This window comes from Ursus americanus, chromosome 21 (genome assembly GCF_024610735.1).
Source record: "Ursus americanus isolate L20-20 chromosome 21, mUrsAme1.1.p, whole genome shotgun sequence".
Classification (NCBI taxonomy): Eukaryota; Metazoa; Chordata; class Mammalia; order Carnivora; family Ursidae; genus Ursus; species Ursus americanus.
In genome coordinates this window covers 56,802,751-56,829,973 of record NC_142147.1, presented here as the reverse complement: position 1 = coordinate 56,829,973, position 27,223 = coordinate 56,802,751, and the positions used below count along the sequence as shown (strand labels likewise).

Genomic DNA, 27,223 nt, shown 5'->3' with positions numbered 1-27,223 from the left:
CGATTCGCTGCGCACTTTTGACCCCAGGTGGGTCCCCGAGTCCAGAGACACCCGTTCTCCAGATGCCACTCCCCCTGCGCTTGTGGGTCCTGCACCTGAACTCTCGTCGGGGAGAGTTCCCACCTGACACTCTCACAGATCGCTGCCCAGACTCGCAGTCACATATGCCACGCACCTCGTGACCATTCAAAATGCCGCGTAACCTTCATCGTTATCTGAGTTAACTGATGTTTTTCCTAATTTACGTGTTTAGGGCCAGTCTTGTAAGAGACGTCCAGAGCTTTCTGGATACCTCGAGCTGAAAGCCTCGTTCCGCTCAATGAATAACCTCACTTACCCACAGCAGGGGCGTAATGCTGTTGTTACACTCACCATCACAGATCGGAGAGGCTGCACGCTGTTACATTTATTTGACATTTTGTATATCATTTAAGACAGAAAAGAGATGAGTGGTAGTCAGGGGCTGGGGCAGGAGGAGGAGACGCACAACAAAGGTCTTTTGTATCTTGGTCGTAGTAGTTACAGGACCGTATGAATTTGTCCAAATTAGAATTCTACACTTAAAGTGAGTATGTTCTACTGTGCTAGTTTTTAAAAACTCATGAAATTTTACACTTAACATCTGTATGTAAATATTTTCTCATTAAAAATAAAGTTGTAAAGCCCTCACCGACATAGAACTGAATTTAAACCACTTTAATTAAAAAGAAGGGGACTGGCTGGGGAGGGAGCTTAATTATGAACCAGCAAATAGAAAACCATGGGTAGAGAATATAACCTGTCGCTTTTCTTTCTAAAAAATTGGTGTGTAGGACTTCTCTTCTACTTTATATAATGCCATACTTCTCCTAGGCTTGACCAACATCTCAGTTAGTCAGGGATAATCTGACTCAAACCATCAAAGGCCTGGGTGGTATTTCAAGTGTCTTCCATTTATTTCCACTTACTGTTTACCATTGTGCATGATAGTTCAAGGAAGTGGACCGTCCATAATCCTCCCAAGCCTCAATATTCTATTTATTCTTGCCTGTCAGGATCAATCACTGTGGCTTTTTTATCCCTCTAGTGGCATGAGACGTATGGAACAGACAGAGGTCATTTGGCCTTCACTGCACCCATTGTTGTCCCTGACTGGAAGACTTTCTCCCAGGACTAAAACCTTTACACAAGCATAACTCAGAATTGGGAGAGAAAAACTATCAATTTTGAACATGGGACATTATACCCAGACATGGCAATTAGTACAAGGAAATGACCCAAACATAATGTATTTCCAGTAACTATTGTAGAGAAACCCCCACCCCATCCCTGCCTTTTTAACTTTATAAAAACAACCACTGTATTTTTTTCCCTTCATTTTAAAAAATCTGCTCTCCTAATGACAAGAGCTTAAAAAGCTCCGGTGGCATTCAGCTTCTGATTTAATGATACCATTACCATTTGCCTAACAGAAGAATTCCTCCATTTGGTGCTAAAAACAAACCTCTGTATCACCAGAACCCAGAAGCATGAGATAAAGAACCAAAAGTTTTACTGCGAGTCCTTCAGCACACACCTACCCTTTCTGTAGGATTTTTAATCCATTCCTGATAAAAGTGCCACTAAGTGAAAGCCTGTTTAAATGAAAAAAAAAAGAAAAAAAAGATTCCCACTATAATGTAAAAATGATGACGCTTTTACATCCCAACCCTAAGTACTCAATTTTTGCAGATAGAAAAAGAGATCAACTGAACAGTGAACACAAGTTTACAAGAGTAAAAAATATTGCGAGCAAAAAATACAGTTAACACATAAAATGTAACCTGATGAAGATTCATCGTACTTGCTCAAGTGGAAACAGAAGACAGTGGGTTGTGGTGCCAAGGAGTCATTTTTTCAGGAAGAACATTCCTCTTTCTGCTCCCCCTCAGTGTTTCAACCTTTTGGGGGGCTTGAGTTTATCTTGTACGTTTCTGCTTGCGAGTAGTCACGTCACAGAAAAAAGAAAAATATGTAGGCAAAATATAGGCTAAAAGTGATACAAAACATACCTCTTGCTTATTGTATGCATTAAAAAGCACAATATTTGGGTTCTACACGTGGCATGCAAGTCAAATTTGTTCCACATGATAGTCCCTAACTAAAAACTGTTATGCTGAGTAAATTGGTAGTGTGCTTTGTCTGAAACCCTATGCTGAAGTACTGCTCTTTATAGTGTACTTAGTGTATCTACTTCTTAGTGATGGGGAGGGCAAGGAGTAGCCACTTGCTCTTCAATATGCCTCCCAACCACTGGGCACACAGGGAACTCACTAAGGTGGCAGTTCCCAGTGTTGTCTTGGGATGTGATTCAGGCTGGGGTGACTGTTACCAAACCAAGGAGGAATAACTAGTTTTGAGTTTGTCTACCAAGCTTTAGTCAGGAAACACACACACCATGGGGTTCAGTAGAGGGAATTTAACACAGGGAACTAATTTAATAACAAAGGTGCTGGGAGAGGTGAGAGGAAGAACAGGGAGGCTACTCAGATCAGTAATGGGAGAGCAGTTACCAACCTGGAGCTTGAAGGCCAAAGGGTGGAGGGGATATTATCACAGCCAGGAACCAGGGCCACCTAGAGGAGCTAGACAGATCCATAAGGACGTCCCTAGCAGGAGGGCGGACCATTATTAGGGGTGACTGGAGGAAGGCAGGACAGAGGCGATGTAGCTATCACCATAGTCACCACCCAAAGCAGAGCAAGTGAGAGAGAAATACGCTGACTTCTCCTCAACTCTCACCTTCTGGTATATTGCTAATGCTTCCCACTTAGTAAACCAGACAGAAAACCAGCTGTCAAAGGACTCTGGGAAACATCACCTGCAGAGCTTAAACCTATGCAATAGAGTGTAGAGCAGGGGATAAAGCAGAAAAAGGATCTTAGAGCAAAAAGGCAAATGACTGGCACAGGATCTCATAGGGCCCACTCTGAGCTGGACCAGGGCAAGAACTGCCCCGTAATCCTCCAGAATGACTGCAGTACATGTCCTTGTAACCTAGAATTCTTCCTGAAATGCTATTTCCTTTTCCTTAGGATGCACTTACCTTGGTAAATGGCTGCAATTCTTTGGAGGATCCTAGGAGTAAAGATCATAGTGGTGTTATAGGAAGGTTTTCCTCGGGAGTACCCAGCCTCCTGTCCATACACCCAGATCTGGGAACATGGTGACAGGCAGTTTCTAGCATGGGTGATAACTGGACTGAGGCCTCCGTGACCAGACATGAAGTGTTTTTAGACAAATAACAAAGTAAACTTCAGTGTTTGACTACTGATCTCATTTGTAGACCTGCTGGTAATCACAGTCAGCAATCTGTCAGGCATCAGTGGTATGCTGGGTTGACGTGAAGTTTGACGTGAAGCTTCCCAAGGTAAAGAAGTGTGTGTATACTGTGTGTAGTAAGTTTATTGTAGTTTTACAGATGTGTAGTACCTATTTACAAATGATAGCAAAATATAATACTCTTGGATTGTCAATTCTGTATAGCAGTTGATTCTCTTAGGATGCCTTTGTTGACCTTTACCATGCTTAAAATTGACAAATGGGTATAATTCTGACAATGTTGGTTGATATTTTCATTTACGTTAAAGAGTAAGATCAAAGTGAAACGAGATGAGGACATAGGTCAGAACTTCGCTCGTGTCAATGACAGGACTGAGCTCTTTGATAAATAATAGCTTTTGAATACTGGAAGAATATTTCCTCTACTTTTTGCGCAGTTCACAATGTACAGACATGGCACATTTTTAAGTTTAACCTGAATTCCTAACATTTTCCCTGTCAACTTTTAAAATCGACCAGCCTCGATCTGTAGAGTATACTGTTAAATACTCCCATCAGACTTGAGTTAAAGCCACCAACATGTTGACACCGAGTGCAGAGCTGGAAAGAGGTGCACAGCAGCAACTATTATGTGGTATGTCCCCCCTACCAGTGTTAGTCGTAAATAAAATATGGTAAGTAAATGCTCAAAACTCAGTTTCCAAACTATTGTCTGTTTTTAATATAACTTACTGGTTATAATAAAAATTTAGACTATAACCTATAAACATTTGTATACAATACATACATGTTATATATTATCCAGTACAGACATGAATTTACACGTATATATTTCTACACACACATAAACACACATACGTATCTACCTTTTAACAACCAAGTTCACAAAACTTCTAAAAATATAACAATTAGCTCTTGCAAGCCAGAATGAACCTGCCCAACTGCACCACTAAACCAACTGCTTTGCTTCTGGGGAGTTATTGCGAGGGCTCCGCATTCCCTGGGCTGCTACACTTGCTAGAGATCAGAAATCCCTTTCTAAGCGCAGTCCCCCTTCCCAGCAAGCCAGACATCTTAAGGTTGGCAAGTACTCTCGGAAGATAGTGATGCTTTCCTCATGGCACAGGTTCAAAGAAAGGCATTTTGGCCCTGTCTCAGGGAGCCTAATGACAAGGTAAGTGAGAAACTCAGACATGAGAAAGCAAATTCAGCATCCCCAATGTTCCAGTTCCTTCCTGTGTATCAGGCAAGGTCATTTCTGTGCTTTAAATATCGTTCAGTTTCAGTCAGGACTTAAGAGATTTGCACTTATCTACCCAGAAAATTATGAGAAAAGCAATAAACTGCACAAATTAGCACATCAAATATGTAATACCCTACGTGTATACCATAAATTCAGCCCAGTTCAGAATTTTTTTCTAATATCTGAGGTCAAGCACTATGAAAACCCGTCTTTGCAGCCATCTTCTAGATTCTGATATGAACGATACTTTGCGGAGTCTCCCACCCTTCCCTAACCTCTTTTCTGATATCAACCTCTAGGCCGCTTTAGAATCAGATTTTCTTTCTTTTCTAAATCAATGAAGCCACAGTGTGGGTGAGCTAAAAGGGAAATAGGCTAACCTCTAACCTTCATCCACAGCTATCTCAGGCGAAAGATAATTAGTTGATACGGTTTCTTACGGGCTTAAGAGTTTTAAAATCCCCAAATTCTCCCACAAATCATCATTCCAATAACCAGGATACCAAATGCCCCTTAATGTCAAACAATTTACTTAAGAAATCTGCCAGAATTGTGAATTCACTTGGCATTGTAGCTCATTCTTTCATATTTAGCAATCAAAGAGCTACAAGGAAGAGTCTTTTAACCATGTTAAAAAATGGCTGGTGTTCTAGTCTATCCTTTAAAGCAAAAATTTTTTAAAGTCATTATTGCTTTTGCATTATATTCTCCAATTCCATTATGAACAAGCATCATACAAACCCCTCGGACTGGCATTTCTTGGCCTTTTGATTGGTCCAAAAATGATCCCGACCACAGCTGATTAGCTGTTGCACTGTTGCTATCAAAGCATGCTCCTTGCCGGCACAGAACACAAAGAGAAGCCTTATAATCCTTTGCTCCGTTTCATCCAATAACCAATCTTTAATAATAACCCACATTTTCTCAGGATGTTTTGCCTGAAATTCATTCAAGGATACCAACTTCTGTATTGGTTAGGTTTCTTTGGTTGACGGCAAAAGAACTTAATCTAAATTTTAAATGAAAACAAGATACTAGGCGGATACAAGTTGGAAAGAATAAACTGGTCAGCTCTAGTGAGCAGAGCAGCAGAAACGTAGGCAGTATAGCCTAAAGTTGTGGCCAAAGGATGACTCATTCACAACTTCCTCCTATGTCCCAAGGACAGAGTTTCTGATTGGATTAACGTGAACCAGGAACAACTGGCAACACAAAATCTCACGGAATGAGGTCAGAGCAGCCCCGCGAAAAAAATCTGTATTTCTGTGTGCCTGGTTTCAATTTGTATTGTAGACAAAAACAAATATCTGATATGTATGTATTTTCATAATTTTAATTTTATAAATTTTTGGTATTTATAACCATGCAATCATATTATAATTATGAAAATATTTCCCTCAATTAGTAAATTATAAGATGTCTTTCTGTGAGTATGAAAATCCACCTCATTCTTTTCAGTGACTGTGTAATCTACTGGATTTTCTATAATTTAACTGATTAGTTTACTAGTGCTAGACATTTAAGCTGCTCCAAATTTCTTGCAATTCTTTTTTTTTTTTAATTTTTTTTAAAGATTTATTTATTTATTTATTTAACACAGATAGAGACAGCCAGCGAGAGAGGGAACACAGCAGGGGAGTGGGAGAGGAAGAAGCAGGCCCACAGCGGAGGAGCCTGATGTGGGGCTCGATCCCGTAACGCTGGGATCACGCCCTGAGCCGAAGGCAGACGCTCAACCGCCGTGCCACCCAGGCGCCCCTGCAATTCTATAATAAATGTGCTTATGCAACTATATTTCTGCACTTGTGCTTTTCAAGAAGATAAATTCCTAGATTTAGAATCACAGCAAAGTGATTAGTCACATTTAAAATGTTGACAGGTAACACATTAGCTTCTAAAATGGCTTTTAGGGGCGCCTGGGTGGCACAGCGGTTAAGCGTCTGCCTTCGGCTCAGGGCGTGATCCCAGTGTTATGGGATCGAGCCCCACATTAGGCTCCTCTGCTATGAGCCTACTTCTTCCTCTCCCACTCCCCCTGCTTGTGTTCCCTCTCTCGCTGGCTGTCTCTATCTCTGTCAAATAAATAAATTTTAAAAATCTTAAAAAAATAAAATAAAAAAAAATAAAATGGCTTTTAACCAATTTATCCTCCAAATGTATAAAAATATATTTCTCACATCTGCAACAGTACTGGATATTATCCACAGAATTTGTGCTGATTTATGTTGGTGGCAAGGGCTTTTTAAAATTTCAATTTATCCGATCATTGCTGCAGTTAGGAACTTCCTCTATTTTATTTGACAATTTCACGTTCCGCATCTGCGAGTTGCTTGTTGGTGTGATTTTCAGACTGTATCTTACTTATCCTTGCTGCTTTTCAACAGCACTTTTTAGAAGGGCTATATCCGTCATAATATGTATATGTTTAAAATATCTCCCAGCCTGTCATGTGCCTTCTAACTTTGCATAGTGCCTTATATCATGCAAATGGTTTAAATCTTTTATGTGCTCCTTCCTGTTACTCTCTCTTCATGGCTTCTGGACTCTGTGTTCAGCTTACCAAGTCTTCCTGAACTCAAACGGATAGAAATGTTCTATATTCTCTTCTAGAATTTTGTGTTTCCTATTGCATCTTTAATCCATATTCAGGGAACTTCTTTGTAAGGAGTAAAATGTGGCTCTGACTTTCCTTCCAGCTGGATAACTAACTGTCAAACACCATTTAAATAATCCATCTCCCCCACTGATAGATCAAAAATACCATTTCAGTGGGGCGCCTGGCTGGCGCGGTCAGAGGAGCACGCGACTCCTGATCTTGGGTTGAGTTCAAGCCCTGACTATAGAGATTACTTAAAAATAAATAAAAAGAAACATAAAAAAATACTACTTTTACAATACACTGAATTCATGGGTATATGATCTTTTCCAAAAATTTCCTATGCTTGCCTACTTACCACTCTATGTGATTTTCAGAACAAAACTGTCAACGTAAAAATATCCTACAGTTATCATGGCTGGAACAGTGAATGGAGACATCTTTACAGTATTGAGACTTCCATCTAGAAACATGTATGGATCTCCATTTATTCAGAACCTCTGTTCTCCTTCAATAAAGATTAATAAAATTTCCTTTCTATATAGAACCGTAAGTAAATGAATCTATCATTTCATTTTGGGGGAGGGGGGTTGATATCAGGACTGAATTAGCCTCATGAAAGTATTCCAAATGCTTCAAAGTATTACGTTTTAAATAGTTTTTCTATACTCTACAACAATTTAATTAGTGGTTCCTTGGAAATTTAGAACTAATCTGTGAACCCAGGTGTCTTAAAACAGGGCTAGACTATTCAAGTTCTCTGTTGCTTCAGTTTTAAATATTAAGGAATTTTTCTTTTCTGTCTTTGATTAACTATAGTCTTACATTCCTGGGTTAATTCTAATTATTTTGTTTCAGTCTTATCCAGAGCTTTCGATACTTCCTAAAACATATTCTATGTCCCAGGTCACACTAAATTTCTGCACCAACAAAGGCATACAGCCTTGGAGTCACGAGAAAGCCACTATGTTATTCTGATGTCAAACTTTAAAAATACTAACATGCTAATCCCCATTATCCATCTTAAGATGTAGTTTCAGTTCCAAAATTAGTATAATCTCCTAGTACTGATATACTGCTTTCCAGAGTTCACTCTTTAAAAATAATTTTGAACAGATTCTGAATGATACTGACTTAACATTTACCAAGCACTTAGTCTGGGTCAGGCACTATGCTAAGCACTTTATATGCATCGAATAGTTTAAATTTTCATAATCAGGGTTTTAAGAGGAGAGCAGTTTAATTACATTTACACGTTTAAAAGACCACCATGCCAGTAATGTGAAGAATGAACCTGAAAGGAATAAAACAGGATGTAAGACCAGTTTTTATATTGGAACAGTCCAGGTAAAATGAGTGTGTTTTGGAGTAGGACAGTGAGAATTCAAAGAAGTGGATGAATTCCAAAAATATCTAGCAGATATATCCACGGGGCTTGGTGACATATGGGATGAGGAAGAGCTGGATGCCTGAGATGACTCAGCAGCATGAACTTTCTGATGGTGAGTAAGGTGCGCACTTTGTCTGAAGACTTTTCCACATTCCTTACATTCATATGATCTCTCTCCGGTGTGAATTCTTCTATGTAGATTAAGGTGTCCAATCTGGCTAAAGGTTTTCCCACATTCCTGACATTCATACGGTTTTTCTCCAGAATGAATTCTCTGATGAACAGTAAGGGACTGACGATGGCTAAAGGCTTTACCACACACACTACATTCATAAGGTTTCTCCCCAGTATGACATCTTTGATGACAGATGAGGGATGACTTTGTTCTAAATGCCTTCTCACATTCAACACACTCATAGGGCCTTTGGCCGGTGTGGAGTGTCCGATGCTGGGAACGAGATGAGCTGTCGCTAAAAGCCTTTCCACATTCGCTACATTTATAGGGCTTCTCTCCAGTATGAACTCTCTGATGTTGAATAAGGCGGGTAGTCTGGCTGAAGGCTTTCCCACATTCGTTACACTCATAAGGTTTCTCTCCTGTATGAATTTTATGATGTTGGACAAGGTGTGCCCTCTGGCTGAAGGCTTTACCACATTCCTCACATTCATAAGGTTTCTCTCCAGTATGAATTCTCTGATGAGTAGCTAGCTGTGAACTGATGCTAAAAGCTTTCCCACATTCTTTACATTCATAGGGTTTTTCACCAGTATGAATTCTCAAATGACTAGCAAGGTGTATACTCTGTCTAAAGGCTTTCCCACATTCCTTGCAATCGTAAGGTTTCTCTCCAGAATGCACTCTTTGGTGCTGCGTGAGTGAAGCATGATGGCTGAAGGCTTTCCCGCAGACAACACATTCATAAGGTTTCTCTCCTGTGTGAATTCTCTGATGGACAGTAAGGGATGAGCCATAACTGAAGGATTTTCCACACACTTTACATTTATATGGTTTCTCTCCAGTATGAATTCTCCTATGCTGAATAAGGCCTATGTGATCACTGAAGGCTTTCCCACAATCGATGCAATCAAAAGGTTTCTCCCCAGTGTGATAATACCTCCAGTGACGGATAAGGGATGTATTCTGCCTGAAGGCTTTCTCACATTCAATGCATTCATAGGGTCTTTTGCCAGTGTGACACCTCTGATGTCGGGCAAAGGACGAGCCGTCACTGAAGGCTTTCCCACATTCCTTACACTCATAGGGCTTCTCCCCAGTATGAATTCTCTGGTGCTGAGCAAGGTGTGCAGGTTGGCTGAAGGCTTTTCTACATTCCATACACTTATATGGTTTTTCTCCAGTATGAATTCTTTGATGTTGAATAAGGTGCACATTTTGGCTGAAGGCTTTCCTACATTCTTTACATTCAAAGAGTTTCTCTCCTGTATGTATTCTGTGATGTTGCACAAGGTGCTGACTCTGGTTGAAGGCTTTCCCACATTCTTTACATTCATATGGTTTTTCACCAGTATGAATTCTCTGATGAACAGTAAGGGAGGAACTGTGGGTAAAGGTTTTCTCACATTCGTTACACTTAAAAACTTTCTTTCCTGCATAGACTTTCTTGTGTTTTACTACCACAGAATTCTGGGAAAAGCTTTTTTTATCTGACTTTTGATTATAAATATTTTCTTCTACACTGCCTAGATGGATAAATTCCCCAGATTTGTTATAGTTGTGACCTATCTCCTTAGTAAGGGTTTTATTATGAGTGGTTACTTCTTGCCTGATAAATGTCTCTTGACTTACCAACTGCCTCTCAAAAAGATCTTCACATTTCCAATTTTCTCTGAAAGTGGAACACTCAAGTCCATAGCCTGTAATTCTCTCTATTAAAACATCATCATACATGAAGTGCTTCAGAGATAATTCTTGTGTCTCATATATAGATCCCGAATCTGGAAGATACCAAAAAAGCAAGTGCTTCCTTTATCATGGACAAAGGAAATATTTAATGTGGACAAGGTGACTCAAAAATAGTGAATCCCACAAAATCTATTATGCACCAGCACATCAACTGAAAAATATGCAAGTGGATTTCAGAGCTCAGGGAAACATGGAAAAGGTGATTAAGAGAATTAAATGTCAGATAATGAGGTCCTAGAGAAGTAGACTACAGTAGTAATATTTTCTTTCACTTTATCCTGTATTAACATAACAGACTATACAAATTAAACACCATTCCTCTATTCTTCCCCACTTCTGGTTGACTTGCATATACTAGTAGCTTACTGTTGTTTAAATATCAATATCATCACATAACTACTGCTGATCAAAAATCTCTACAGATCCCCAGCAACCACAAATACCGTAAGCTTCACGACTTCCCTTGGGGTTTAGGTAAACTTCTAGACTCATCTTTTCATTACCAGAAAACAGTGTTTGTATGTACCACTGCTACATGTTTTAGGACAGTGAACTCCTTATTTCTCAGAGATCCCTGAACTTCAGGCTACATAGTAAGCCATTTTTCCATTCATCTGCTCATTTTTACCAGCCTACGAAGAGTGTAGGCCCAGGCCACATCTTAATGGGGTTTTGCCATAAGTCTTTTTGAAAAAACTAATTTGACAATGGTATATAGGTAGGTATTACTATTATTAATTAAGTTCTTTTTACTGCCCCTTAAAATGCCTTTCTTGCCTTGTGAGCTAGAATATAAGCTTCAGGGAAGGAATAATATGCTTTAAACACTGCTACCAAGTCACTTAACATATATCACAGAAACTCAGGCATATTTAAGGCATCTCAATAAATACATACAGAAATTTGCATTGAAGAGATGATACTGAGAGAAAACTTCAGGGAAAAGGCTGGTATCAAGAAAGGGCAAGAGAAAGTGCTTTCCTTTCCTATCTTATCCATAGCAAATTACAGACTAATCCGACGCTCCCTAAAGCAGTTTTCTACTATGTGTTAAGTGTTACGGACACTAATGTAATAAAAGACCAGCTGTTCCTTAGGCGTATAGACAGTAATTAGAAAGGCCAGACCAACAAAGAAAGTAATTTGAGAGGAAAATAGGAAATATCAAGTGAGAGCCCATATGGTAAAAAGTAAAACTAGTATAGAAGTTCAGAGATGGAAGAGATCAAATCTACTAAAGCAGTTAAGAAGGACTCTGTAGTGTTAACAAGCTTCCTACCCCTTCCTACTTCCTTCTTTCCTTCGTAAGACTCAGGCTTCAGTAATTCTAGAATTGAGGCCATGAGAGTTCAATGAACCGATTACCTATGGTTTTTCTTACATAGACGACTGAGGGGAGGAATATTAGACAGAAAAACAGAAAGCTAGATACATCATGGATTCCTCCCATGAAGATAGTCTTCAACACCCCAACCTCCCACAGGGAACCATGGTTGTCCCTTAGCTTTTTGGCTTTTCTCAACACAATAGCTGAGATATCTTACTCACTTAATAATAGTTAAATCTATACTACGACTCAATATCCCACCAAATGTATAGGCTTCATCCCGCTTCCTTCTACCTACCTATTCTTCACAAGGCCAATTATTACTTCTTATCAGGAAAGTTCCTCTATTTCCCTATTTAAGGCAGGTAGTAGATTCCTATACAACCAAAGTATAAAGCATGTCTAAGCAGGGTTAATTTATCTTCCAATATTTGGCTATTTGGAGAACCCTGAAAGTCTAGGATCCAAATCATCTCAAAATGTAAAGATCAAATACTGTTATGGAAGTGAAAGGAGAATTTCATAAAGGCACAATTATTATGTATGATCTCAACATTCCCTTGTCTTTGTGAACATTCAGATCAGTAGGGGAGGCAGAAAAATAAACATATAAACCATAAACAGGTTAATTATAGGCTTTCTTGAGTGTTACAAAGAAAATAAACAGTGCCTTGATAGAAAGTAATTGGGTTGGAATAAAGGAATGTTCATTACAGAAGATGGGTAGAGAAGGCCTCTGATGAGATGATTTTTGAGCTCTGGCTTGAGAGTCTGTAGGAATTCACAGTGCCTGGCTAGATATGATTTAATAAACACATGTCTCCCTGGATGAAACTAGTTGAAAAGCAAAGGACTATAGAGAAAACTGGGTCCCTTTAAGGTTTCTGGGCTGAAAATAGCCAGAACCTCATTGCAGCTCAATGCACTCATCCAGGGAGTAAATGCTTGACTTGGGAGAAACGTTTATCTTTGGAGGTCACATACTCCACGCACGCCCTGTCTGCACGTCCCTCACAAGCACAGCGTGTTCTATTCACGTGTCACTCGCTATACCACTGTCCTGATTATTACAGCTTCACAAAATTCCTTCCTGTTTTTCTTACTCCCATGTTGTATTGATAACATTCACAATAAAGGTAGAGGCAGAGTCTGGCTCGGGAACTTTCGCCACTAGAGCATCTGGTCCCCAGGCCCTCTCCTTTCTCCTACGAAGGTCTCTGGAATAATCTTTTCATTTGCCATCTCAGGGTTTGCTGGCCAAACCCGACAACAGTCAAGCATGGACAGACAGCCAAGAGAAGGGTATGCTTGGCAGAGAAAACAGGAAGTGCAAAAGCCTGAATCAGTAAAGAGCTTGGTGAGTTCAGAAAAGGTGACCAACAGGTAAGAGCAGTGCTTCTCAACTGTACTGTCAGGCACCCATCAACATTTGTGAGGCAAACAGAGACAAAAGAAGATACCACCTGTGATCATAAGCAACCAAACTTGGAATTCAGACTGCCTCTGGCCTCACCTGGTCTCCCAAGGCTTAGAGATTCAGTATGTTGGCATACCTTTAACATACTTGAATATCTGGGTACCTCGCATAGTTTAGAAAACTCTGTACTAAAGTAGAGTGAAAAAGCTAAAAAATCATAGAAGATAAGGTAAGAGAAGTAGGATGGAGCTGGTTACATAGGACCTGGTAAGGTCTGGGTCTTTCCTGTTTGCAACAGGAAAGCAAAGAAAGATTTAAAGCAGCGGGACAGATTATGATTCTCAAGCAGCACCTAATTTAGGAGTTAAGGTTTAAGAAACAGAGAAGCTTATATAAGTCTATATGGCAAAAGGAAAAAGGGGATGGGAAAGAGCTGGATACAGATTTTTGCCAAATGAGTTAGTTATTGGAAGAGATATCTAGACATTTGGGGAGCCTAGGCTAAGTAGTAAAGTTTTAATTTTCTCCTCAGGCTTGGAAGACTTGAGAAGAGTTTCTAAATAGCATAAGAAAGGAGAAAGTGTCACCTTTGAAAATAGCTGAGCCATTATCTAGAAAGGATTCCCCTGATTCTCCCACGCTCACCTGGGAATAGGCTTCTTGTCATCTCTGTCTTCGTCTCCCAAGGCTCTTTCCCTTGCTCCAATAAGGAGATCACATATGGCTTAGAGACGCAAAGACCTGCATACAAAAAAAAAAAAAAAAAAGACATGAAAACTGGCCACGTTTTGGGTATTTCAGAACTATAAGTCAGTTCCTTAATACTGATGGAATGACATAACATGAATGATTAGATCAAAGGATAAAACACATTTTAGAGACAGATTACATAAAGCTTCTGGCAGTCTAGTGGGACTGCCAACAGTCAACTCTATAGAAGTTAAACAATTTTCTAAGGGACTCGGGGAAGAAATTCTGCCCAGCATTTTCACAGGATCATCAGACAGCCAGTAAGTGATGCATTGTAAAGAGCCCTAGAGACAGAGTTTGGAGTTTGAGTCAAGTTAACTGCCTGCTTTAAAAGAAGGGGGAATGAACCATGAGAGATTGTGGACTCTGGGAAACAAACTGAGGGCTTTAGAGGGGAGGGGGTGGGGTATTGGGATAGGCCAGAGATGGGTATTAAGGAGGGCACGTATTGCATGGTGCACTGGGTGTTATACACAAGTAACGAATCATGGAACTTTACATCAAAAACTTGGGATGTACTGTACGGTGACTAACATAACATAATAAAAAAATTTTATAAAAAAAAGGGGGGAAATGCTGTCCACACTTAGTTTCTATTTTTTTTTTAAGATTTTATTTATTCATTTGACAGAGAGAGAGACAGCCAGCGAGAGAGGGAACACAAGCAGGGGGAGTGGGAGAGGAAGAAGCAGGCTCCCAGCGGAGGAGCCTGATGTGGGGCTCGATCCCAGAACGCCAGGATCACGCCCTGAGCCAAAGGCAGATGCTTAACGACTGAGCCACCCAGGTGCCCCTTGAGCCACCCAGACGCCCCTAGTTTCTATTTTTTTGATTCCTAATAAAATTGTTTTTCCCTTGGAAAAAAAATAAAATAAAATAAAAGACAAAACAAAACTCTTCACAGATTAATATAACAGAATCTACAGCCTCTACAATGTATTATTTATAGTGTCTGAGATAAAATCCAAAATTATTACACCTAAGTAGAAAGAGGAAAAAGTGAACCACACTCAGAAAAATAAGCAATTAATGAAGAGCTAACCAATGATAACACGAATGTTGGAATTAGTAGACCAGCGTTTAAAAACTGCTATTATATCCATACCCAAAAACGTAAAGGAAAATATGCTTAGAATTTCTCAGCAGAAAAACAGAAATTATAAAAAGAGAACCAAGTGGAAAGTATCCGAAATTTAAAAATTCAATACATTGGGGGTGCTTGGTGGTGCAGCTGGTTAAGCATCTTGGTTTCGGCTGAGGTCCTGATCTCAGTGTCGTAGGCCAAGCCCCCCGTCTGGCTCTATGCTCAGTGCAGAGTCTGCTTGAGATTCTCTCTCCCTCTCCCCTCCCACTCGTGCTCTCTCTCTCTCAAATAAATAAACCTTTTTCAAAAATTCACTACATTGCCTTAACAAGACATTGAAGAAGACACAAAAAGAGTAAGTAAATTTCAAGTTAGGTCAATAGAAATTATGTAATCTGACATACAAAGAAAAAAGATTTTAAATAATGAACAGATCTTCAGTTACCTAGGACATAATATCAAATACTTGTAATTGAAATACCAGGAGAGACAGAAAAAAAAAATTATTTGAAGAAATAAAGCCAAAAATTATTCAAATTTGATGAAAGACATACATTTAGTTTCAAGAAGCTCAGTGAACCACCAGCAGGATAAAAGGGGCTTCTCAGAGAAGCATTGTGCATACACTGTTCACTCATACATGAAACACATCTTTTCGGGGCACCTGGGTGGCTCAAATGGTTGGGCATCTGCCTTTGGCTCAGGTCATGATCTCAGGGTCCCAGAATCGAGCCCCTGAGTCAGGCTCCCAGCTCAAGCCGGGAATCTGCTTCTCCCTCTCTCTCTGCCCCTCCATCCCACTTGTATTCTATCATTCTCTCTCTCCCAAATAAATAAAATCTTTTAAAAATAAGTTTTAATAATAAATAAAGATGTAAAGAGTCCCTGATGTAATCCTAAATTATGCAGAGGGGAAAATATTCTTACCCAGGGACACCAGGTTCTGATAGTTCTCCAGCATCATATTCTTGTACAAATTCCTCTGAGCAGGGTTTAGCCACTCCCATTCCTCCTGGGAAAAGTCTACTGCCACATCCTTGAATGTCACCAAGTCCTGAAATGACACAAATACGCTCTTGATCAACCAATGCTCATCTTCATGCATAACTCCAAGCTGAAGCTTTAAATTCTTTCTACTTTATGTGAGAAATAGCCCTTGGAGGAGAAAAAAAATTAAGCCATTACAATATGAAGTTCCAACCTAAAATAGTAGTTATTGAAGTGTTAAATTGCACTGTATGCACGGACGCTAACCTATTTCCCAACATGTGGAAATATGGACAAGTGGCCACAGGGCAGTAAATAAGAGCCTCAAGGAATGGCTTATACTCGTGGTTGAACCTTTAAAAACAAAAAAGATTATCTAAATTGATATTTTCCAAATGGTACTCTATGAGATCCTAGTTTCAGAAGGGAGGGGCAATGAACTGATGGGGCTGATTTTTTTTCTAACACAGTAAAAATAATGAACATAATTAGAATGCAATTTTCTCATGCTATTTCATTAAGAACTAGCATGACATGCCATACCAGCATAAACTGGGTAATAGCATGAGAAATAACCCAGCGTTAAGATTACAACACATTCAATTTGTATACTGAGTCTGAGTACAACAAATCTATATATTTAAGACAATATCAAAATGAAACTGAATAAGTAAAATTTTTAGTTTCTTTTTAAAATACTTTTAAAAAGATTTATTTATTATAGAGAGAGCAAGAGAGCTATTAAGCGGGGTGGGGGAGAGGCAGAGGGAGAGGGAGAGAGAGTCTTAAGCAGATTCTGTGCTGAGTGTAGAGCCTGACGTAAGGCTCAATCTCACTACCCTGAGATTATGACCTCAGCCGAAACCAAGAGTTGAATGCTTAATCAACTGCGCCACCCAGGTGCCCCTAATTTTTAGTTTCTTAAATAATTAAATGTGTTAAAAGAAAAATAAACATCTAGTTATAATCATTAGCAGGTTGTAAGAAATTTAAAAATATTATGGGCATTTTTCATCTTCAGATTTGTCTATTTCCATGGAAAAGAAAAGTCTTCATGCTCAGTGCCTTGTACAATGACATTGGTAACTGACTATATAAAAGACAAAGCTATACACAGAACATCTTAATTTGCTTTTTGACAGTGAACGCTTTAAGTTTAGAACAAAGGCATGATACAAAGATATGCAATGTACGGGACTTTAGAGGATATACACACCTTTGAGAAAATGTTTAGTATATTTTTCACATAAAGGTATTAAATATTTCTTTTGTTGTTTATTTTTAACCTCTACACCCAACGTGGGGCTTGAACTCATGACCCCAAGATCAAGAATTGCATGATCTTCTGACTGAGCCAGCCAGGCACCCTGGTATTAATTTTTTTTTTTTTTAAGATTCACTGTGAGCTACTGGTTTTCCTGAATTCTGGTTTGCCCCTTCTAGCTAGTTGAGGCTGCCATTTTGGCTGATACCCATCATTTCACATGTTCTTTTTTTTTTTTTAATGTGCTCATTCTATGGCACATTAACATAGTATCATATTGAATCAGACAACAACTTTTTTTTTTAAGATTTTATTTATTTATTTGACAGAGAGAGAGGCAGCGAGCGAGAGAAGGAACACAAGCAGGGAGAGTGGGAGAGGAAGAAGCAGGCTCCCAGCGGAGGAGCCTGATGTAGGACTCGATCCCAGGACTCTGGGATCACGCCCTGGGCTGAAGTCAGACGCTTAACGACTGAGCCACCCAGGCGCCCCCACTTCACATGTTCTTATAAAACCAAATTCATTCACATGAATTTACCAATGCAAGCAGAAGTAGTCACTTTTTTCCCAATATTTAGTATAATTTGGTCACTAGTAAGGAAATAGGTGGTTATTCCCACAGAAAAATAAATTTGATTGCTTGTGATCCTGGTACTCACGGCTAGTTATTTGGTATGTACACCATCAGACTTTTCCCAGTGTTTATATAAGTATCTTTATATGCATGTATGTCTAGTTCTTATTTTTTACAGTAATCTTATATTCGGTTAAATAAATTCTAATTTATAGCATTTGAAGAGATTATAATTATTTTTTTAAGAAGAAAAACATTTATTGCAAAGTATCAGACAATATATGGGATTTCCAGGAGGACTAAAGAACAAAGTTTGCATGCTACACAACCAAAAGCTACACATCAGGAGAAAAGCCCAATTAGACCAAGATGGTATTTTTAAAAAATCCCATTCTCCAGTGTCACCCACAGATAAGCACCTAACATGCTAGGATTCGACCAGTAGGAACTTCTGCCAGAGTTGCCCCAGAAAAACCAAATCCCTCTGCTGCTATGTTGGCTTTAAAATCCTATTTCCCTGAACTTAGCTACTGCTTCCTGTTGCTAACTTCTGCCTTCCACACATTGCATTGGAAGCCTCTACTTGGCATATATAAGTCATATATAGAACCCTATTTGCAGGGGTGCCTGGGTAGCGCAGTGGTTAAGCATCTGCTTTCTGCTCAGGGCGTGATCCCAGCGTTCTGGGATCAAGCCCCACATCAGGCTCCTCCACTAAGAGCCTGCTTCTTCCTCTCCCACTCCCCCTGCTTGTGTTCCCTCTCTCGCTGGCTGTCTCTCTTTGTCAAATAAATAAATAAAATCTTAAAAAAAAAAAAAAAAAAAAAAAGAACCCTATTTGCAAAGAAGTCTGGGTAATGCAGTTTTTAGCTTTCTGGTATGCCCCAATATTCAGTAAACAAATACTGATCTTATACTAGGCCAACAAAAGCATTAACAAATTTTAAACCCCAAAATTTTCAGGCTATATTCTCTGCTCAGGCTTCAGAGCAACTAAAAACTGTGAAAAGATGAATTTAAAACCTTATCTACTTGAAAAATCTATATGTAACCAATAGACAGTAATAAATTATTATTTTTTTTAAAGATTTTACTTGACAGAGAGAGAGAGCACAGCAGGGGGAGCAGCAGAGGGAGAGGGAGAAGCAAACTCCCCAACTGAGCAGGGAGCCCGACATGGGACTCAATCCCAGGACCCTGAGACCATGACCTGAGCCAAAGGCAGGCGCTTAACCGACTGAGCCACCCAGGCGCCCCATAAAATAAAAGTAGTAAAACAGACAACAAACTTAGAGAGGATATGGAAAAATGGGAACCCTCATACACTGCTGCTGAGGAGGTCAAGTGGCATGGCCCCTTTGAAAAAACAGCTTAGCAATTTCTTTTTTTTTTTTTTTTAAGATTTTATTTATTTGACAGAGAGGGAGACAGCCAGCGAGAGAGGGAACACAAGCAGGGGGAGGGGGAGAGGAAGAAGCAGGCTCCCAGCAGAAGAGCCTGATGTGAGGCTCGATCCCAGAACTCCGGGATCACGCCCTGAGCCGAAGGCAGACGCTTAACGACTGAGCCACCCAGGCACCCCAGCTTAGCAATTTCTTCAGTTAAATATGAATTTACCATACAACCCAGAAATTCCACTCCCAGGTTAATCTACCCAAGAAAAATGAAAACGTATCTCCAAATAAAGACTTACACATTTCACTTTTCTAATTTTATGTATACTAATTCATTTATTTATGTCTATTTTCCCCCTCTGCCCCAAAAGGGCAGTCTTTGACATTTCTTGCTGCACTGCCAGAACCTAAAGACCACCTGGCGTGTACAAGGTCAAAAAGTATCTACTAAATAAATGACTTTAAAATAACCAGCAGGCTATTTAAAAAAAACTGCTTGATTCTAAAATTTGCTAGAAAAATAAACTTATAAGAATAGTCAAGAGAATTCTGGAAAAGATGAGTAATGGGAAGAATACTAGCCCTGCCACATTATAAAATACCCTAAGTGCCCAAAGACAAGGCAAAAATTTCCCCAAATGTGTTTTATACCATAAATTATTTCCAAGGTCTCCAATGTCAGTATACCCAGTGAGATTTTATCCAGAGATCCCAAGCAGAAGTAGACTGATAAAATATTCACAGCTGACAAGTTGAGGACTTTTGAAGAATAACATGTGAAGAGAAACAACAGTAATAAATGCTAATCTAGACTATTCACAGATTACTACAATCTGCCCAAGATAGGTTCTGGTAAATAAATACCCCAGGCTTTCAGTTGAGAACCCAAAAAAAGGACTATACCCCAGAATTGACGGTGAACCAGAAATAACCCAGCTTTCAGAAGGACTGAGGCCCTGCCTCTAATCATTTCAGCTCCTGACTAGACTAAGATTGAGCTGTTCTTAGCATAGCTGTGTGTCTGAGGCAAAAGTAAACTGTCTCTACCATGGAGAAATGGCTCTTTGTAGGACTGGTACAGAAAGTATACAGGATGAACCTAGATATGCAGTATCGAAGTCGGTGTTCAACAAACAAAAAATATCCCACAATGATGGGGTATGTTACTGGGACACAGGAGTTGCTAAAATAGCTCCTAATAACCAAAGCTAGAATAATTTGAACACCACAATAATGTAGTATTGGATTATAACCTAAAGTATAAAATAAATAACCACGAGTCCATGCTAATACAAATAAATGACTGGATAAATAAATGGTGGACTTAGGCAGAAAACAGGGAACTACATAAAACGATCAAACAGACTTCTAAAACTAAGAATGCAATAATGAAAGCTAAGATTCAATGATGGATTTAACAGCAAATCAGAGAGTTGAAGAGAATTGGAGCATAAATAAATATACACAGAGTAAAAAAAATTTACCCTCTTTGTAATTGTAACTTTAGAAGGAGATAAGGGTCAGAGCTAAGGTTTGAAAAGATAGTGGTTGAAAATTTTCCGAAATTAGTGAAAGACACCAAGCTACCCTAAACAGACCAAAACTGAAACAGTAATAAAATAATGTTGGAAGGTTGATAAAAAAGAAAAGTGTATGTCTGTTTGGGGTTATTACTGAACAGAATCTTTATTATCTGTAGTAGTAGGTTAATAGGTAATATCTAAAACTAAAATAGTTAGGGAATAGTGTTCCAAACATTTTATTCAGGAGTATGAAGTTAAATATCACAACAACTAAGACATAAAGTAGTAACATTGTGGAGATCCCCAACTTTTCCTATAGGACAAATGAAGCACAAAAAAAAATCTTAACAGTATGCAAATTGGTTCTTATGATCACATAAAATTTCAATAACTCATACACACAAATTCTAAAAGTTCTGTATCTGGAAAATTATGGTAGATGATTCATAAAGTGTTTCTAATGCCGAGAAAGACACAGATGCCCAAATCCATGTATTCTTTTTGAATATTTCATTAACCCTGATAGTGGGAGATGGGGGGAGGGCAATGTTTTAAAATTAATTTAATGTGATTTTTAATATAAAATGTGTAATTAAATATTAATAAGTGGACATTTGATTCCCATCCATATAATGAAAGCATGTTTTCCACTTGGAAAAAAATCTGGAATGGAGAACTTCTCATCTGGAAAACTAAGGTCTTCCTTTACATTCATAGTTCCTTTCACAAAAGGTAGGTTTTAAAATTATAAGATTAAAAACAAATACAAGGGGGCACCTCAGTGGCTCCGTCAGTTCAGGGCCTGACTCTTGATTTTGGCTCAGGTCATGATCTCAGCATTCTGAGATCAAGCCCTGCATCCAGCTCCCCGCTCTGCATGGAGTCTGTTTAAGATTCTCTCTCTCTCCCTCTGTACCTCCCCACTTGCTCATGCACTCCCTTTATCTCTCAAATAAATAAATAAATAAATAAATAAATAAATAAATAAAATTTAAAAAAAAAAACAAACAAACAGAAATACAAGTAAAACTGAACGTAGTCTGGAGCACCTGGGTGGCTCAGTCAGTTGAGCCTCCAACACTTGATTTCAGCTTAGGTCTTGATCTTGGGACCATGGGATCAAGCCCCTAGCTGGGCTCTATGCTCAGCAAGGAATCTCCTTGTCCCTCTCCCTCTGCTCATCTCCTGGCTTGCTCTCGCACTCATTCCCTCTCTCTCTCTCTCAAGTAAATAAATATCTTTTTAAAAATGCACAAAAACCAAAAAACCCAAAACTGAATGTAGTCTAGCAACAGAATCAAGTGTAAGATGAAGGGAGCATTCCAAATCAGTTAAGAAAGAGATAAATTATTCAACAAATGCCACTGGGTCAACTGGAGAGGCAAGTGGGGGAAAAATGAACCCTTGACTCACTTATGATAGGGTAAACATTTAATGCAACAATTTAACATAAATTAAATTTAATATAACTTTGAACCTTATCCTCACAGAAAAAATCATAAAAATGAAATATAAACTTATCAGAAAACCACGAGGGGTAAAACAAATCTACAGATCCTGGGGTAGACATGGATTTCTTAAACAGGACCCAAAAAAACACAAGCTGTGAAGGGAAAAACCTATCTATGTATGAATAGATACCCTGAATGATATATCTGTCTCCTAAGAACTGAAAGGCAAACGGGAGGTTTTAGGTCTTAAGCTTCATACTATATATATCACCTATTTAAATTTTTTAAATTTGCAAAACATAACTAGAATAAGGTTTTTTAGGCAAACAAAGAAACACATTTAAGAACTTAAGGATAAAATCAGAGATCTGAACAAAATTCAGCCAGGAGGAGGATTCTTTTTTTTTTTTTTTTTTTTTTTAAGATTTTATTTATTTGACAGAGAGAGACACAGCGAGAGAGGGAACACAAGCAGGGGGAGTGGGAGAGGGAGAGACAGGCTTCCCGCCGAGCAGGGAGCCCGATGCCGGGCTCGATCCCTGGGATCGAGACCTGAGCCGAAGGCAGACGCTTAACGACTGAGCTACCCAGGCGCCCCACAGAAGGAGGATTCCTTCTTCTAAAACTAGGAGAGGGCCAGCAAATGCTCATTTTACTTGGAACCCAACTCACCGGTACCAAGACACCTCTATTTCACATAACAGAAACCAAATCTTTTCAGTCAACACTTTATTAAAAATGAAGTGGGAAGAGGGGACTCAGAGGAGGCTCTATGCCTCATCATACTCAGTTTTACTTACCCATCAGGCAGTTTGAGTTAGTGCACTCTGGGAGAAGTGGAAACGAGGCCCGTCAAAACCGTTGTTAATCAGGGAATTTTCAAAAGAAAAGAGGGATTACTAAGTCCTAAAGAGTAAGACTGCCTTTCACGGATGAGAATGGAAATAACTAACCTGGGATATGGCTTTCACTAGTTCAACAGTCATTTCCAGCTTTCCTTCCTGGCTTCTCTCTTGGAGAACAGCAGTGTCCTGGAGGACAGGCATGGAGGGAGAGAAAGGAGAGTGAGATGAGGCCAGCTCTCCACTCCCAGAATCATCAGCCTAAAAATTCTGTCTTCCCCTTCTTCCTCCCAGCTTTCCTTGATTCCACTGCCCAAATAACTGGAATATTCTAGGCAACCTATGGCCACTGAGGACTGTAACTTATAATTGTTTCTCTTTACGCTTGGGTTCCTAAATTTAATCTCTTTTCTAAAAGTTGCCTTCCCATTCTTGGTCTTATTTTATAGGCAATAGGAAAGGTGGCTCTTTCCCTTCCTGCATCTCTGCTTCATGCTTTGACACAGCCTACAATTTGAAAATCTGACTCCTTAATGCATCAGAAGCCAGGGTTATCATTCTCCACCCAAATCCCCATAGGACTCGCCTGCCTCTCACACTGGGACAATGGACAATGGACCAATTTAGCATCTGATTCTGCTGCCTTCACTCTCACCTCTGCCTTCAGTCCCTTCATTTCCCCTCCCTTTTGTCACCCAGAACTGAAGGTATCTCCTGCTCCAGTCAGGGGCTCTAGTCAGTCACCCCACCTATTGCTTTTTACTGGAATTCTTGAACTGGGAACAGGGAATTCTACTCTAGGATTCTGACCTCTGCAACACACAATACCAAAAACCAACACACATCAAGTAGCTAGTGTTATCAACCTTCCAAGTAGTCTCCCCATACACATCAGTCACTCTGGGCCAGATACAAGCACGCAGCGTGACACGTGATCACTGACACAAGATCTCACCGGCTTCCTGACCACAGAGGACACAATCCCAAGCACTCAAAGGAAGCCACATCATCTGCAGTCACATACACTATGGTCGCAGAGAGGCCTGTATACAAACACACATGGTGATACACAAACACCACACATACACCCCCAATCTTATTCTCTCACACATAACACGGCTCACTGTGCCCTCATCTCTGCCTTGCTCAGGCGAGCACATTCCGCAACCTAACAGAAGCTGTATCTGCAAGCCTTCAAGGGACAATCTGCAGTTCACATGATCTCGGTCCTGCTCACTCTGGTCTCACACACAACCACGTCACTAGCTTTCCTCTTTCTCACACACACAAACATGATGATCTCTCACACTACATACACACACACACATTCTCAACAGACACTTTCAAAGACACCTGGATTTCTGTCACACATAGATATCGTTCAAGAACAAAATTCAACAGAGGAAAATTTAAAGATCTAACTGGGTCTAGTCATCAATTCAAGAAGAGGGCTACATCCCATCCTGCAGGTAGAGGGGCGCTCCAAGTTGTACCAGACATTTTTACAGGAAGGAGGGTGGGGCAAGAAGTTACTAGCAAAAGAAAGGAAAGGACTGTTTCACACAAGGTAACTTTCCCTTAGTGGGAATGTAAGGGGTCTTATGCAGATGACCTCAGCTTCCCTTTGGGGGATGGAGAAGGCCCATGTGACAACGAGATTACCTCATTGGTGCCCTCGAGAAAATTCTTGACTGGACAGTTAAAACTCCATTTCCGGGGTAAGTTGAAACTGCATTTAGGATGGGTATTAACTGCCTGTCTGAGGACTTGGCCTAAACGGTGCCAAATTGGGCCTGGGTTTGGGTTTTTTTGTTTTTTGTTTTTTTTACCACCACACAAACACATCCTGGTGTCTTACATTGTAGCTGCGCCCCCTTCCCCCACGCCTCGCACACACCAAATACAGAGTGCCCTCTCTCACACTCAGACACCTCATAGGACACACATACATACTGCAGTCTCCCATTCTCACACCAACATGCTCCTGACATCTGTCTCTCACACACACACCTCCCACCGTCTCTGGCAGCTCACACTCTCACACACACCTCCTACATCTCTGGCATCTCACACTTTCTCTCACGCACATACACCTCCCACCATCCCTGGAAGCTCACACTTTCTCTCACACACACTCACTTCCCACCATCTCTGGCATCTCACACTTTCTCTCACGCACATACACCTCCCACCATCCCTGGAAGCTCACACTTTCTCTCACACACACTCACTTCCCACCATCTCTGGCATCTCACACTTTCTCTCACACACACTCACTTCCCACCATCTCTGGCATCTCACACTTTCTCTCACGCACATACACCTCCCACCATCCCTGGAAGCTCACACTTTCTCTCACACACATACACCTCCCACCATCTCTGGCATCTCACACTTTCTCTCACACACACTCACCTCCCACCATCTCTGGCATCTCACACTTTCTCTCACACACACAGGTCCCACATCTCACACACACGTCCCATATCTCTGGCAGCTCACACTTTCTCTCACACACGCACCTCCCACCATGTCTGGCAGTCACACTTTCTCACACACCTTCAACATGTCTGGTATCTCACACTCACACACACACCTTCCACTCAGTCTCTCCTGGAGCGTCTCACACGAGCTCACCTTCCACGCACAGGCACACCACTTCTCTCACACTCTCTCACACTCCCGCCAACATACCCTGCTCGCTCGCAGGCCTCTCGGGTCCAGCCTGTCGCACACACCCACTCCCCGCACTCGCCCCGCCCCGGCCGCCCCCCAACCCCGCAGGCAAAAGCTGCGGCTCCGCGCAGCGATCCCTCGAACCTCAGGATCTCGCCGCGCCGCGCGGACCTCTGGGAAATGTAGTCCGCTCAGGGAAGGCTCCGCGGCAGCGTCCGATTGGGGACTACACCGCCGGGGTCACGGCGGCCCGCCTCGCCTACCCGGCCCGGCCCCCAGGCTCCGACTGCCGACCCGCGGGAACAGTCCACCGGCCCCCGCCAGAAAACCACCGCTCTCACCCGAAGGGCCGCAAGGGCCAACGCCCGGGCTCCGAGCGCGCAGGCGAGGAATCTCCCGAGAGGGGCGGTGTAAGGGGGAGGAGCCCGAGGGACGAGGGGCGGGGTGGGGGAGTGGCTTAATGGAGGGGGCGTGTCCTTGGGCTGTAGAAGACCGGGGGAGGAACCCGAGCGCGGGAGCGTGCGTGCCTGCGATTGAACAGCGCGGTACTCGGGGGCGTGGCCCAGGGGTTAGGGGCGTGGCAGAGCTGGGCGGCAGTGTGCGCAGGCGCCTAGAAAGCGCACTCCGCCTCCCCTCGCCTGGAGACCGGAAGCGTCCCTAGTTACCTGGCGGCAGGTGCTGCCTGAAGGCCGCGCTGCGCCTGCTCCCTGGGCGCGCTCAGGTGCGGATTTTCGAGGCGATGCTGTGTCCGTGTGAGCGTGGAGTGGCTCCGAGTGTGGCCTTCGAGGCTGGCAGTGGGATCGTGGTTTTCTTCCTGCGCTAAGTTTTGCGACAGTAAGAACAGCGCTCGGGAATCCCGATCGTGTCCTATCCCCAAAGTGACGACAGCAAATTAGTAAATGACTCTCCTGCCAAACGGGCGCGTCATCATTATCCTTACTGTTGAGAGGCAGTGAATGAGACGACGTCTCTGCAACCAGACTGCTGGGCTTGAACACCGTCCTGCTCCCCGACAGTGGAAACGGTCCCTGCTATGGGGGACTAAGAAAACAGTAGAATTAGGCTTGCACTGGAAGAAAAAGTCATGCAGAGGGATACAAAAGGGGAAAAAAAACAGACAAAATTCCCTAGCGTCTTGAGATCTGACTTTTAAGTGGATGGAGAACACAAATGAATGAGTAAAATAAATAGTGTATGGAATGGTGGAAAAGACTATGGAGAAACAAACCAGGGCAGAGGAATAGAGAGTGGAGGAAATGAGGTTTGCTTTGGAGAAATGAAGAAAAGAGTGAAAATGAGTGGTTTTGGAATATCGGTGAGGTTTAGGGGAGTGAAGTCCGGAGCCCACGACCAAGAAAGAATTCTTGAGATGTCTTTGGTGCAAAATGGTGGTTTATGAAAACACAGGGACAGGACCTGTGGGCAGAAAGAGCTTCTGCTCTTTCTCAGAGGGGTGGCTGATGATATACTAGGGGGTTGGG

At 41.1% G+C, this 27,223-nt stretch overlaps 1 protein-coding gene across 3 annotated transcripts; it reads right to left on the bottom strand.

The window, feature by feature from the left end:
* Positions 1-4,006: 4,006 nt before the first annotated feature.
* LOC123777506 (uncharacterized) lies at positions 4,007-26,137 on the bottom strand. Of its 3 annotated transcripts, XM_087853262.1 has the most exons (6): positions 25,887-26,137; positions 23,178-23,255; positions 15,959-16,085; positions 13,843-13,938; positions 10,337-10,485; positions 4,007-10,066 (listed from the first exon to the last, which is right to left on the bottom strand). In XM_087853262.1, the coding sequence occupies exons 2-6, from the start codon at positions 23,208-23,210 to the stop codon at positions 8,468-8,470; spliced, it is 2,004 nt and encodes a 667-aa protein (XP_087709388.1). In that variant the 5' UTR covers positions 23,211-23,255; positions 25,887-26,137; the 3' UTR covers positions 4,007-8,467. The 3 variants fall into 3 exon arrangements, with proteins under 3 accessions (XP_087709388.1, XP_045630163.1, XP_045630165.1); XM_045774207.2 differs by having other exon boundaries at positions 4,007-10,485; XM_045774209.2 differs by lacking the exon at positions 25,887-26,137 and adding an exon at positions 25,761-25,807 and having other exon boundaries at positions 4,007-10,485.
* Positions 26,138-27,223: the final 1,086 nt, after the last annotated feature.